At 50.6% G+C, this 15,267-nt stretch overlaps 1 protein-coding gene across 16 annotated transcripts in view; it reads left to right on the top strand.

Moving 5' to 3' along the window:
* Nucleotides 1-15,267, top strand: part of ATP2B2 (ATPase plasma membrane Ca2+ transporting 2) — a 383,598-nt gene that overhangs the window by 328,363 nt on the left and 39,968 nt on the right. For 14 of the 16 annotated variants that reach the window (XM_019428155.2, XM_053898117.1, XM_053898118.1 and 11 more), the window contains 4 exons: nt 3,884-3,925; nt 4,763-4,921; nt 7,926-8,140; nt 11,829-12,071. In XM_019428155.2, coding sequence (XP_019283700.1) covers nt 3,884-3,925; nt 4,763-4,921; nt 7,926-8,140; nt 11,829-12,071 — 659 coding nt within the window. The remainder of the gene's footprint in view (nt 1-3,883; nt 3,926-4,762; nt 4,922-7,925; nt 8,141-11,828; nt 12,072-15,267) is intronic. The other 2 variants (XM_053898124.1, XM_053898127.1) reach the window with 1 other exon arrangement.

Genomic DNA, 15,267 nt, shown 5'->3' with positions numbered 1-15,267 from the left:
TATAGGCAAACCCGGGGGGGGGGGCGGGGGGGAGAAGGAAACAGGAGGTGGTATTCTGCTTCCCCCAGAGCAGTGAGCCTCCTGGGCTCGTTGAACATATAGACTACATCCAGTCTGGTCGGTCCCAAAAAAAGGCAGCTTCACTTCCAAACTGTAGCAGAAACTCGCAAGTATCCTGAGGAAAATTACAGGAAAGATGGGGAACTTGACCACCCACTGTAAACCAGGCACTTTGCAAACATTTCATGCTCGTGGCCTCATTTGGTCCTCATGATAACCCTATGATACAGAGTTTATTGTCCCCACTTTAAAGATGGGGAGACTGAGGCTCAGGGAGATCAAGACACTAGCCCAAGATCACAGAACTAGAGAGCGGCAGGGCTGGCATTTGAACCCAGGCCTGCAGGCTCTAAAGTGTGTGCTCCTCTTCCTAATCCAGGATTTCCTGAAGGAGTATGTCTTATAAACTTCATAGGGATAGTTATCGGTCCTATCTCCAAAAAAAGGATCCTGTGGTCAAAGATGGTTAAGAACCGTGGGACAGAATTGGTCTCTTCCTCACTGCAGGACTTCTCAGAACCTTGAATAGGCTGGCATATAGTGGAAAGTTAGCCATGGAGGGCTTCCCGGGCTGATTTGGCTGCAGGACTTTTCCTGGCTGAATCTTATGAGATTGGTGTGGCTCCATAATATACTTTGGGAAATAGTACTCTACGCCGTTGCTACTCAAAATGTGGTCAGAGGACCTGAAGCCTGGACATCTCCTAGGAGCCTATTAGAAATGCAGAATCTCAGGCCCCACCCCAGACCCACTGAATGAGAATCTGCATTCTAATAAGCTCTCCAGGCTCTAGGCCAGCGTGCATTAAAGGTTGAGAAGCACTAGGCTGAGCCTTGGTCAATGAGAGAATTAACTGTTCCTTTCCCTCCCTCCTCTGAGCCAAGTCAGGATGATTTGGACATGGAAAACACACCCAGCTGGCAGTAATCCCCCTGACTCCACCCCCCCATCCCCCTCCCAACTGAAAGTGGGTGTATTCCATTAATCTTGGAGGCATTACGCTTGTTATTGTTATTTTATTATTTCTTTTACATTTATTAATATATCACTATTTAATATATCACTTTTAATCATAATTAGTAAATAATCACTCTGGACCCCAGACATTTACAGGACACTTTGTGGTGCTTTTCATGAGCGTCATCTTGGTTCAAATGGTCACATTTCACAGAGGAAGAAACGGAGGCACAGGCGAGAGGGGACATCCCCCAGTTCACCTAGTTAGTGGTCAGTCTCCCCAAAGCTTGTTTATCAGGCCGTCTTCCCGTGAACCCTCCACACATGTGTTTTTCACACCCATGTCCCTGGCAATGCATGAAGAGAACAGACCTAGTTGTCAAAGCTGCATCTGGCATCTGATGCAGAAAGGCCTCCAAGTCTCCACCCCAGGTCCCCATCCCAGCTCCCCTGAAACACAGCCCACCCTCCAGGTTGTGTGTGGAGCCAGACCTAGCTGCCCCACCATAGTTCCCGGGATAGTCAAGCACCAGTTTGGCTGAGGAGAAGCAAGTCCCTTGCTTCTGCGAAACCAGGCCATCTGCACCAAAGCACCCCCAGAACACCTCTCCCTTCCTCGAACATATGCATTGGTGATTATTTTTCAAGCCACGTGATCACTATGGAAATAAAAGAGGAAATTGCTAGCTTGGTTAATGGGCACACACATGGGCTGTTGCATCTGATAATATGCAATGCAAATAAAGGCCCCTTTGTGTCTTCTAAAATCAAGTATCAAAGAGGAGTCCTCCAGTGCCCTTTAGCCCAGTTAGTAAAATTATTTTTGAAAATAAAAATAATTGTTGTAGTTCATTCCTGTTTGCTCTAAAAAGGCTTTTCCTGTTTTGTTTTTAATCCAGCAAAAAGAGCTTTATAATTGAGCTACAGGGCCCTTCTCTTTCAACCCCAGGGTGGGTCACTGACCCTTTGCTGTGCGAGGCAGTGGGAACAGCCCTGCATTTCCCTTGCAGAGATAGCAGGGGGCTGGGATCCAGGAAAGCCACTTCTCCCCTCGGAGTCACTTACAACATGGCATGGTGATGCTGATGACAGTTTTATGGAACCAATAAGGCAGCGTTATGATCAGGATGTTCCAGAAATGAGGGCTACCTCTGAACCTCCTTTGGCCTCAGTCTCCTCATCTGTAAAATGAGACTGATGAGAATCCTTCCTATCCCACCTGCAGGGCATTGGGAAGATTGACAGGAGATGACACTCGCAAAACTCAAAGTGCTAAATGGGCAAGTGGTTATTACTAAGGCAACCATCAGGTGCTCTGGGAGCTGAATGTTGCATCCCATTTTACAGAGGTGGAAGCTGAGACTGGGAGAGGTAAAGCTGCACAGCTAATTGGTGTCAAAACAGGGGCTTCGGGAGCCCCATCCCACCAAGGCCGCCTTGATGCCCCTCCTCTGGGCTCAGAGGGGCTGAGGGATTGCTGCTTTCTCTGAAATTGGAGGTGGAAACATAGACGCACTTTGGGGCCAGCTCTCCGTTTACCCCCTGGGACCCGGGCAGGCCATCTGCCTCTCTGAGCCTCAGTTTCTCATCCGTAAATGGGTGCACTACAGGAGTGCCCTTGTAGGGATGTGGTGAGGATTATATGAAATCACGGGGGTTATAGATGCGCCTGGCACATGGTGGGTTCTCACAGAACGTGAGCTGTGAGAATCACCTTTGCAGCAAATGGCCAAGGGTGTCTGACCTACTGAGACTCCTCCTGAGGTGGCAAGGCGCATGGGCAGAGCTCTGAGTGAGCTCAGTGGACAAGCCCAGGGGACAGGAGGAAACCCCTTTTCCTCAGTGCCAGCAGTGAGGGCAGGTATCTCAGCTGCCAACTAGTGACCACCAGTACCTGCCATGCTGCAAACCCAGCCCCCAAGCCTCTGGCTAAGACTGGGGAGGGGGCCTCCCAGGCAGCCCCGATTAGGTGATGAGCAGCCCCAGATTCGGCCCTTTCCCCAGCCCTGGCACGCAGGGCCGGGGCAGGGGTGCACCCCAGGGAACCCACCAGCCCAACTTCCCTGTCTACTGGGGCCCAAGCTGGTCAACTGCAGAATAAAGAGCACACACCTAAGTGGAGGGGAGGGGCCAGCAGTGTCCCCTTGAGAGACAGGGCACTCCCACTGGGCCCCCTGGATTCACTCAGGGCACCTCAGAGCCCACCACTGGGGAGCCCTTGCCCAGCCTTTGCATGCATTACCCTCAATAGGGCTGGGCAGGGGGTTGTCCATGCTGTGCCTTCACACTCCTCCAGGTGGAAAAAGGAGAAAGTAGAACTTTACGTACATCCCTCCTGAAGCCAGAAAGTAAGGAGCACATTGACCAAACTCCTCCCTTTTCTAGAATCTCTCTCGTCTCTCTCTCTCTCTCTCTCTCTCTCTCGCTCGCTCTCTCTCTCGCTCTTGCTCTCTCGCTCTCTCTCCCTGTCTCTCTCTCATTTCCTTTGCCTCCTCTCAGTTCACAAAAGGCACCAGCCAAATTAATCACTGGGGACCTGAGAACCCCTCTGATTCCTGCCAGCCTACTGTGGTCCCTTTTACCCTCAAAGGCTGTCATTTAATCTGTAAGATGCTCAGGGCCAAAATAATTCCCACCGAAGCTCTCTCTCCAAGCCCCTGAGAATCAAGACAGACCCTGCAGTCAATGTGGTGGCCAGGTTTGCTCTTGTCTCGGGGCGTCCCCAGCATCCCTATATGGAGGGACGGAGTCGGCTCGGCGCTTCCTCCTTCTATGACATGAATGTCCGTGGCCCTGTTGCGTCTTCGTGATGATCAACGTGTGTTGTCTGTTCTCTGTTGTCTGTTAAAATTCTTTGTCGTGTAGGTAAAATGCAGGATGGCAATGTGGACGCCAGCCAGAGCAAAGGTAACCCTTTTGTATTAACCGGCTTCTGTGGTCCCCGCAGCCCCTCCCCACTGGCTCTGAGAGCCAAGCCAGACGCAGACATGTCCGCACCTACAGGTGCCTGACGTCTTTGGGGGGCATAGCTGTGATTCATGTATTTCCAGGCCAAATGGAGACGTCACCGGTGAGGACAGGGGACACCTGTGAGCCAGCTCTTCCCCAGCCTTTGAGCTATGCTGCCCATTTAGCTGAAGACTTGTACCTGGTTCTTTGAGATCCTTAGGGGCTAAGGGATAGGTCCCCAGGCCCACCAGTCAGTCCACCACTGAAGGAGGAGGAGGCTCGTCACCCACGGACAGGGACACTCTCTTTTATCTTTTACGCCCCCTATGTCCCTTCTGTCTGGTGACTATTTAATATCCCAGCAACATATTCAAGAACCGACCAGGGAAGTCCAAGCCTACCTGCCTTGTCTGAATGTGGGGAAAGGTGAGGGGCCATTTGGGAAGGGTCTGTGGGCTTATTCAGGCCCAGAGGGGACCCCAGCCTCCTCCTGCTGGGAATCCAAGGTGGAACTGTGTCACTCCCTGGTTGCACTTGGATTCCAGCTCCAAGGCAACCACTGGCCCTGGGACCAGAGTCTCCACCTGGAAGAGGCAGACGCCACATCGCAGGGTTTCTGTGCCAGCCACACAGGGGTCCAGGCAGCAGAGTGCATGAATGCCTCACCACACTCCCCTGGGCAGGCAGGGTGGGTGCCAATATCCCCACCCAGCAGGCTGACCTCGGTGCGTGCATGTCTGTGTGTGTGTGTGCGTGTGTGTGCGTGTGTGTGCGTGCGTGCTCTGCCCCCTGCAGCCAAACAGCAGGACGGGGCAGCCGCCATGGAGATGCAGCCCCTCAAGAGTGCCGAGGGCGGCGATGCCGACGACAAAAAAAAGGCCAACATGCACAAGAAGGAGAAGTCTGTGCTGCAGGGAAAGCTCACCAAGCTGGCTGTGCAGATAGGCAAGGCAGGTAAGTGTGCAGCCACAGTGGATGGGGCAAGGGGGAACGTGGGGTGCACAGTGGGACCCAAAGCTGGCTCTCAAGTACTTCATCTGCAAAGTGGCGGCTTGCATGAGATGGCCCTGAGACCCACCCTTTTCTACCACAGCAACCAGCCCGAGTCCTGAGACGATAGACGCTCAAGTAATAGGTTGGAGTACGGGAGGGCAGGGATGGATTAGGGCTCTATATTAGCCACCCCGGCTGCAGGGCAGAGGAAAGATGGGAGAGGTTGAGGGCAGTGACAGAAGCCCAGGGAGAAGCCTCTTGTCTGAGCCTCAGTGCAAGCTCAGCTTCCCAACTGAGCTGGTGGCTCCAGGTGATGGCTGGTGGTGGCCCCTCTGGCCCGGGAAGCTGAGCCCAGCTGTAAGGCGTGCCCTGCCCGGCTGACACGGCCCGGGCCTCTCCGCCCGCATGAGGACACAGCAAACGCCAAGGCCTCCCCACCTGGCTGTCTCTTGGCTCTAATTATAGGCACCACTGCGTGGAGAAGGGGGGCAAATTACAGGCTTGACTGTCTATATTTAAATTCGGGCCTGGTGATAGCTCCCGGCTGCTGGGAGCTTGGCTTCCCGCCCCTGCGACTGTCAGATGGGGGTAGAGCCGGCCCTGAAGTTCCACAGCTGGAGGTGGGGGCGGGCGAGCGATGGGCCCAGGGATTTCCTCCATTCTCGGCCTGGAGAAGACTCCACAAAAACAGGCAGCAGCCCTGGGGGGCAGGGAACAGAGAGATGAGGAGAAGGAGGAGGAGGAGGATAACCCCATGGCCTTCAGAGCCCTTGCTCATCTCCCTCCTTCTCCTCAGCCTTGCCGAGAATGCAGTTCAGAGTCTAGGTTCACACCCCACCTCTCCTTCTCTCTTGGGCTGAATTCCCTGAAGCACAGCCTGACGTGGCTAGGAGCAGGATTTTTAGGGGTGAGGGTGTGCTCACGTGAAACCTCTAAAGGGTAAGAGACTTGACAGGGCCAGGGGGAAAGCCAGATACTTTCTGGAGAAATCCCAGTCTCTACCTACCTCTGCAGGGTCTGTCCCAAGTCATGCCAAGGGGACTGGGCTGTTGGACCCCCACCTCAGCCATTGGATATTGGCCATCACATTGGGGTGGGGTGCCCTCCCAGGCACTTCCTGACAAAGAGACGGTGATCACCGAAACGCGAGCTTCCTCTGGCAGCGGCCGCAGGTGTGCACAGCCTCAGGGGCACCTGCCTGGCACCAACAGCAGGTGGAGGCCGCACACACCCAAGTGGCAAGGGGATCCCAGGGGATCCGGGCAGGTAGGCACCTGCCTCTACTAATTCTGCAGCGCTTCTCTGGCCTGTGGCCTTGAACAAGTCACTTCCCCTCACTGAGCCACAGTCTCCTCATCCAAAAAAGGGCCCCCTGCTCTTTCCTCTGTCTGGAACACTCTTCCTGCAGGTCACACCATCTGCCTGATCCTTCTCATCATTCCCCATCTTCTCAAGTATCACCTCCTCCAGGAAGTCTTCCCTGGACGCCGTCGCTAAAGTAGTCACTCCCATGCCAGCCCATGTTTTGTTTTTAAGCTTTATTGAGACACAACATATATACAAAAAATTGCTCACAGGGGCGCCTGGTGGCTTAGTCGGTTGAGTGTCTGACTTCGGCTCAGGTCATGATCTCGCAGTCTGTGAGTTCAAGCCCCACATCGGGCTCTGTGCTGACAGCTCAGAGCCTGGAGCCTGCTTCAGATTCTGTGTCTCCCTCTCTCTCTGACCCTCCCCCGCTCATGCTCTGTCTCTCTCTCTCTCTGTCAAAAATAAATAAAACATTAAAAAAAAATTTTTTTTAAATTGCTCACATTTAATGTACATCTTGATGAGTTTGGACACACGCATACACCCGTGATGCCATCCCCACAAACAAGGTACGAAGCCTATCCACCACCTCCTCCTAAACGTCCTTGTGTTCTTTCATGAGTTTTCCTGTTTTCTGTTCTGGGGGTAAGAACACTTAACAGGAGACCCATCCTCTTGCCCAATTTTGAAGTGCACAATACTGTACTGGTAACCGTAGGCACTGTAGCGTAAAGCAGAGCTCTAGAACTTATATATGTTGCATAACTGAAACTCTGTACCCACTGAAAAACAACGCTCCCCTTCCGCCCTCCCCACAGCCCCTGGCAATCACCCTTCTACTCTCTGCTTCCATCAGTTTGACTATTTATTTTCCTCATGTAAGTCCTTCTGTGTCTGCCTTCTCTCGTTCAGCGTGATGTCTGCTAGGTCCATCCATGTTGTCGCAAATGGCAAGGTTCCCTTCTTTTTTAAGGCTGAGTCACATACCGTTGTGTGTGTGCCCCACGTTTTCTTTATCCACTTGTCTGTCGATGGACATTTGGGTCGTTTTCTCATTTTCTGCCCATGTCACTTTCCGTCTTGTCATCCTGAAGTTTTTCGTCACAGCATTATCCCTATCTGAATTATCTTGTTCATGAGCTTGTTTCCGGTCTGCCTCCCCCTCTGGAGTCTCGGCTCCCCAAGGGCAGGGACTCTGTCCTCTCTATTGCTGTGTCCCTGGTTCCTGAAGTAGGAACTACTAGGTGTCTGGGTGAATGAGTAAATACATGGTACCAACTGCACATCATTATTGTGTGAGAGTACTATGCAGGCAGTTCTAACTTACTCACATGGTCTCTCGGCACACATTTCTTGAGCCCCTGCAAGGTGTCGGGCAGGCACCGTGCTACGCACTTTACGCGCACTAATCGTATTTGATACTTATAAAACATGAGATAAACGTGCATCCCCGTTGCACAGAGGAGGAGACTGAGGCTCTGTGAGGATCAAGAACTTGCCTTAGGCCACAAAGTGAGTAAGTGGCAGAGCTGAGATGTGAGCTAGGGTCTGCCTGGCCCCAGAGCCCTTCTGGCCAAGGGTTTGGTCTACATCTCACTTCCCAGGCCCACACCCCCAGGAAAGCCCCTGAACAGGTCTTCCCCTACCCGTGTTACAGGACTGGTGATGTCAGCCATCACAGTGATCATCCTGGTGCTCTACTTCACCGTGGACACCTTCGTGGTCAACAAGAAGCCGTGGTTACCCGAGTGCACGCCCGTCTACGTGCAGTACTTTGTCAAGTTCTTCATCATCGGTGTGACGGTGCTGGTGGTGGCCGTGCCCGAGGGGCTCCCTCTGGCCGTCACCATCTCACTGGCCTACTCTGTGAAGGTGAGAAGGAGGGGACCAGATGGATGCAGTTGGCTGCCCCCTCCACCAGGGGCTCTGTGGGAGTGGCCCGTGGGGCAAGTGCTGGGGCTGAGAGAAGCGCTGAGAAGGAGGGAGGGGGCACGCTGGAAGGTGGGAGAGAACACGGATGCAGGAACCCAAAGCTTGCACACCCTCAGGGAGGCCCGGGGCCTGTGGCCACAACCAGAGGGCCACACCCTGGCTGCAGGGACAGCCGTCATTCACCCCAGCCAAGTGTCGCCTTGCAGAGAAGCCCCTTTGTTGCCAAATCTTCACAATTTTCCAGAGAAGCCAGAAACGTGGACTTAATATGAACTCTCTTGGTTTTTAAACGTTGACAATCAACTCAACTTAACAAAAAAAACAAAAAAGCACAAAGAGCAGACGTCACCGTGTAGGCTCAAACCCATCCCCAAACCACCAAATGTAAGTAGAAGTCTGTAGTACTTCTATGACTAATCTCAGAGGGTACTCCCTAACTTTGGGAAGAGATAAACCTAAAACCAAAAGATATCTGATGTAAGGAAGCCCCCTCCTCTCAAGGGACGGGCAGAAAATGGAAGAGGGTTTAAAAGCAGTTTAATGAGGGTGCCTATGTGGCTCAGTTAGGTGAGCATCTGACTCTTCATTTTGGCTCAGATCATGATCTCACAGTTTGTGGACATCGAGCCCTGCATCAGGCTCTGCACTGATAGTGTGGAGCCTGCTTGGGATTCCCTCTCTCTCTCTCTCTCTCTGCCCCTCCCCTGCTTGCTCCCACTTTCACATGTGGGCATAACAAACTTTAAAAAAAAAAAAAGTTTAATGAAGAGGGGTAGGCCCAAGAAGGCTGACTATGAAAACTTGCGTCTTGGGGGGTGTTCCTAGTGCCCCCCAGATGGCAGAGACCCCCGCCCCCTGCTTCCAGGCAATGACCATCCACAGAGCCTGAACACTGAGCTGAGCATCTCCACGGGCACTTTGAGCCTGGTTCACATGGCGGGCTCATTTTCTTCCCTTGGCCCCATGGTTTTCCCACCTTGCGCTCCTGGTTCCCAGGGCCCGGATGCCAGGACATCCCCGTGAGGACAGAGGCCAGGGCGTGTTTATAAACAAGGCATTCTCTCCGAGATGTTGGCAGAGCTGGTGGAGGGCACAGCGAGCGTCAGTTTCCAAGTTGGAATTTGGACCGGGCTCACCGATGTAATTTCATACAGAAAAGAGATCTCCAGGCAGGTGCCAGAAAGTGGCAGCTCTGTGTAAAGGATACGGCCCTTATCGTCTCCTTGTTTTAGGGTTCTTGAAGAAACTCCATCCCACAAACCAAAGCCCAAACAGGTCACAACACGATGCTGCTTGGGGACCTGGGGCCCAGAGATGGAGACTCCCACACACACAGCCATGAGTTGGGACCCCCATGGCCACCCAGCTGAGCTCAGGGTGTCTTTGAAAGTCACACAGGGTTAGTTTGGGGGGATTATGTACTGACATCTTTAGACCTCTGCACCATCTACAGTTTGTATCTCTGGCACCTGGTGCCTTCAGCTGTCTTAGGTCACTTGATAGACTTAGTACAGCACCCCAACCAGTCCCTTGATAAACTTGATACAGTCACTTGATAAACTTAGTACAGCACCCCAACCCAGGAGAGGCAAACTGTCCCCTCTCTGAGCCTGGCATACCCCCCTGGGAGCCGCCATCAAAACACTAGAGATGACACTTAGATCAGCGCTGGCCAATAGAGATATAATATGAGCCACGTGTGTGATTTTAAATTTCCTTGTAGTCACGTTAAAAAGAAAAAGTAAAACGAAACAAGTGACATTAATTTTAATAATATAATTTACTTTACCTAACATGTCCAAATTATTATCAATCCCACATGTAATATAAAAATCACTAGTCACATATTTTACATTTCTTTTTTCATGATAAGTCTTCAAAATCCAACATGTGTTTTACACGTACCACATGTTTCATGTCAGACCAGCCACATTTCTAGTGCTCGGTAGCCACCTATGTATTCTGAAGCCCAACAGACGAACCCTCTTCCGAGAGTGCAGGTGGTCAGAGGCCTGATGGAATGATCCAGGCTGTGAGGTTCAACAGAGCTGGGTTCCTGTCCCAACTTTAACCCTCACATTAGGTGTGTGATCCTGGTCAAATCACTCGGCCGTGACTTTTTTCAGTTGCCGAAATGGTTGACAACAATCCTTGTAGTAAAGTCAGACCAGAAAGTGAGGAGGAACTTTGCAGACTGTAAGTCTGTAAGTTGATCATCCATTAAATGTACATTAAGTGTGTTATAAGAGAAAATGGCAATAGCACAGATCTCTAACCGATACCCATTTTGCAGTGACGTGAACTAGTGTTAAAATTATTCTCCTGGCGCTTCTTTTTACCCTTCTTACAAAGAGCTATAATGGACAAGAAGAAAGGAAATCAGATTCCTAGGAACAGGCTGGAACTGTGCCTGATTCCGCCTCTAGCAACTTTTCATGTCCCTCCTTGGCAGATAGGGTCCCTGTGTCGGGAGGGCCTGCACTGAGTGGCAGTTCCTGGAGAGTGGCTTTATTTGCATGACTTGCTTGAGAACCTGAAAGAAGCTATAGGAGTGGAGCTGGAAAGACAGAGAGGAAGACGAATACAAGAAAATTAATAATAATACACATGGTAGGATTTCATTTTTGCTATAAATTTGAAAAGAAAAGATGTTGATACATAAACTGTGTCAGTTCTGGGTGATGGCATTATGGCTGGTTTTTCTTTTCCATATATCTATGTTGAAAAGAAATCTGTGATTTTTATTATACAAGTTATAATCTGTATTGAATGCAGAAAATAGAGTCTATAGAATTTTTTTTAGAATCTATAGATTTTTGGGGTGGCTCAGTCGGTTAAGTGTCTTACTTCGGCTCAGGTCATGATCTCACGGTTCATGGGTTCGAGCTCTGCGTCGGGCTCTGTGCTGATGGCTGGGAGCCTGGAGCCTGCTTAGGATTCTGTGTCTCCCTCTGTCACTGCCCCTCCCCTGCTCTTGCTCTGTCTCTCTGTCTCTCTCTCTCAAAAATGAATAAACATTAAAAAAATTTTTTTAAAGAAGAATCTATAGATTTTTAAAAGAAGGCAATAAAAATCTCCTATAATTCTACCACCCAGAAATAATGACATTAATATTTTGATATTTTTCCAGATATTGTTCTATGTCTATAAACACACATATCTATCCTAAATTTATTTATTTTTGGTGGAACCAAATGAAAACCAGGTGCCAGCAAAAGATGGTACATTTGAAAAAAAAAACCCATAACCAGATAAGGAATGGTTCTTTCTGTCAGGGCGTAAGAGAAAAATATTTGAGGTAACCAGAAAGGACCCAACCTTAATTTCTCATCCTTCTCCTTTATTTTTTTTCTGTAAGGAATACAGATTATTTCCATCATTCAAATTAACAAAGTCAATTCATCAAATCTTCTAAATGGTTCAAATCAAAGTAAAGGAAAAGGCTGCACACACACGAGGAGTTCAGATGTCAACGTTTCAGTGAATGCCCTTTGCGTCTGTGGGAGGCAAAGGGGCAGATAGCAGAGGCAGAGCCTCATTTACTGCGTGTTTCCCCCATGCCCTCAGCTCTCTGGCCCCCCAGCTCCCTCTCCTTACTGCCGCCCTCTCACTCGCCCCTTTCCCCCAGAAAATGATGAAAGACAACAACCTGGTACGCCACCTGGATGCCTGCGAGACCATGGGCAATGCCACCGCCATCTGCTCAGACAAGACAGGCACACTGACCACCAATCGCATGACAGTCGTGCAGGCCTACGTGGGCGATGTCCACTACAAGGAGATCCCCGACCCCAGCTCCATCAACACCAAGACCATGGAGCTGCTCGTCAACGCCATTGCCATCAACAGCGCCTACACCACCAAGATTCTGGTGAGTGGTGCAGCCTCCTCTGGGGGAAGCAACAACGTCCGTGGGGCGAGGCGCAAGTTCTGGGCAGATGGAGCAACGTGACTCGTATTTTTGAATCCTGCTGGTGTCTTTTGGGATGGTCGTGGAGTAAGCAACTTGTTTCCGTTTGATTTAGCAATGGTGTTTATATGACAGAAAAATAGTGTGTTAATTGTGTTTTTTAGATCCCATCATTGTCCCCCTTACCAGAAAACTTCCACACTTTTTATTAGCAGGCTTTTGCTACATCACTACGGTAGGCTCCCCGTATCTGTAGTCTCAGTTACCTCCAGTCAGCCTCGGTCCCGTAGCAGATAACCCTTTGCTAACGATACGTCAGAAGGTCAGTAGCAGCCTAATGTCATGTCACATACCTGTATCATTCACCTCACTGCATCTCAGCACGTAGGCACTCCACTGTCTCACCTCACCACAAGAAGAAGGGTGAGTACAGTACAGTAAGATATCTAGAGAGAGATCCCATTCACATATACCTCCAGTATATGGTTCTAACTGTTCTATTTTATTATCAGTTATGAATCAGGTGTTATTCTCTTACTGTGTCTAATTTATGAAGTAAACTTTATCATGGATATGTGTATCGAGGAAAAAAACATAGTATACATGGGGCTTGGTACTATCCGCAGCTTTGGGCATCCCCTGGAGGTCTTGGAACGTGTCCCCCAAGAATAAGTGGGGGACTGCTGTACTCCAAAACTTAGTGGCTCAAAATCAAACTGTGTATTTAGCGCTCGATTGTGAGCTGGCAATTCAGGCTGGGCTCAGCGGGGTGGTCCTTCTGCTCTCAGCAGGACTCCCTCACACGTCTGCATCTGCGGTGGCTCAGGGGACAGCCCTGCTGATCTCGGCAGCACCGCAGGCTGGTCTAGGATGGCCTCAGCTGGGATGGTTCACCTGGGCTCTGTGCGCTCCCGCCTCCTCCGGCAGGCTGGTCTAGGTGTGTTCATGTGGTCATTTTGCCACATCCTGTTGGCCAACACAAGCCAAGAGGCCTGCCCAGACCCGGGGAACGGGGAGGCTGACTCCATCTCTTGCCAGGAGGAACTGCCAAGTCACATTGCAAAGGGCACGGATTTAGAGAGGAACTAATTGTGGCCATTTTCACAATCCACCACCGATGACGTTGTTGTTAGTAACTTCTATTAGGTAGCAGCATCACAAGCTTTGATAAGAAAAACTATCATATTCCTGTCTCAGCTAAGCTGCATAGACTCATCATGCTGTAATCCCTTTTTGGTTTAGAAGCACAGATGGCTTTTTTTTTTTTTTTTTTTGTAATTAACCAGCATTCAGATGAAGAGAAGCACAGACTTGTCCATCTGGAGGTCAGTCAGCCTCCAGATGTGTAGGGCATTTCTGCAGTGTGAGCCTCTGGGTGAGCGGCTGGGCTTTTTTGCTTACCCTCCAAATGTGCCCTAGTCCTGACCTCTCCCTTCTGCCCCTGAGCCAGCTCAAAGCATCACCATCAGGTTGGATTGTGGGAGCCGCCAGAAGCTTTATCCAAACGGGGAGGAGAGTGTGACTCAGCAGCAGCGAGGGGCTGAGGGCTGGTGGGAGAGGGGGAGGAGGCAACTTCTGCCTCTAGACACCGGCCAGTCCAGGGCTAAGCAGCCACCCACATCACCCTAGAGCTGCAGGCTGCGGGAGGCAGCACAGAGGAAAGGAGAAAGTAGGTCGGGAGGATGCAGGCAGATGGGCGATAGAGAACCCCGTGTGTGATGCCAGAAATGACCGTGTTTTGTCTTCTTCCCACCCCACCCCCACCCCAACCCCAATGTGGGAATCAAGGGAGATCAGCAATGTTCTATTCTGTTTCCCAGGCCTCCCTAAAATCACTGAGATGCTGTTCATGACCTTGTCCTGGAGATGTGGCAGAGAGGGGAGCAGAGCAATTCCCAGAGCAGGCTTCGGGCGAGGGGGTGGCCGCGTGGGCAGAGCCCTGCGAGGTGGGCTTGGATGGAGATGTGTGTTATGCAATCACCATAAAAGGGAGTTCTGGGATCTGCCAGGAAGGCTGATGAAACATCTCAATTAGGCAGTGTTTCATAGCACTGGCAGCAAAGTTAAATTCTCATTTTCAATGTTGGTTGTGTCTAGGTGGCTTAAAGGACAGGGGTCAGTCAGTCTACCTGGGGAGGTGAACTGCTGAGACTAAAGAGAGTTCAGGGACCCCAGAACTGGAATCTTTGGTTTGTAATCAGGCTAAATCACTTACTTCTTACTTAGGCACCAGTGTCTCCTGATGTGCCTTGAACCCCAGCATCCTAGGACCCCTGTGCCTCTCTTTCTGGGTCTTTTCTGAAAGACCCCTGGCCACATGGTTCTCCTTGCTGGGGGCTGATGACCACTGGTATAGAAGGGATAGCAGAGTCCCCTGGTATGACAGGGTAGTGGTTAAGGCTCATACTCTGGAGCCAGGCAGCCTGGGTTCAAATTCCTCTCCAGCTATATGAATGTCAACAAGTTACTTAACCTCTCTCTGCCTCAGTTTCTTGGGGGAAATGATAGGATTATTGTGAGGATGAAATGAGTTAGTAAGTGACAAGTGCTTAGCACAATGCCTGGCTCGTATTCAGCACTAAGTATGGTTAGTGTTGTCATTAAATTGCCCATTGAATAAAATCACCCATGGAAAGAGGATTCCGTTTGTAGCAATGCAGAGGCTAACCAATAAACAGACAGCGGAAGCATTAGGACTACAGAGGAAAGGGTCCTACCCAAAGTCACATAGCGAAGTATGGCAAAGCCAACTTACAGACACTCCAAAGCCAGCTGTTGAGTAGAGTGTCCAGACCAGGCTCTTGGTCACTGAAACCAATCCTGCAGCATCTTTAGTACAGGGTGATCTCAAAGAAGGAAGGCCCGGGGTCCAGGCAGTCATATTCAGAACCAGGGCCTGCCAGCCATGTGGGGCAAAGGGTGTCTAAGGGACTGTCCTTCTAGGCCCAGAGGAATCCTGAGAAGAGTAAGGATTTGCTCGGTCCAGAGTAGATGTCCAACCACCCTCTAAACCAGGCTGGGAAATCTAGACGTATGGGTGGATGAATATGTGGGCAGTGGATGGGTGAATGTGAATTAATAAGATGCTCAGAACAGGACTATCTCTGTGTTCTACTTTCCTGTTCTTGTGGCAGCAAGAGGTAGGGTTTGGCCCCAT

Source organism: Panthera pardus, unplaced genomic scaffold (assembly GCF_024362965.1).
Source record: "Panthera pardus isolate Hobbes unplaced genomic scaffold, ASM2436296v1 HiC_scaffold_8, whole genome shotgun sequence".
Taxonomy (NCBI): domain Eukaryota; kingdom Metazoa; phylum Chordata; class Mammalia; order Carnivora; family Felidae; genus Panthera; species Panthera pardus.
Note: the sequence above shows the minus strand (reverse complement) of the source record. Positions and strands in the feature narration are given on the sequence as shown.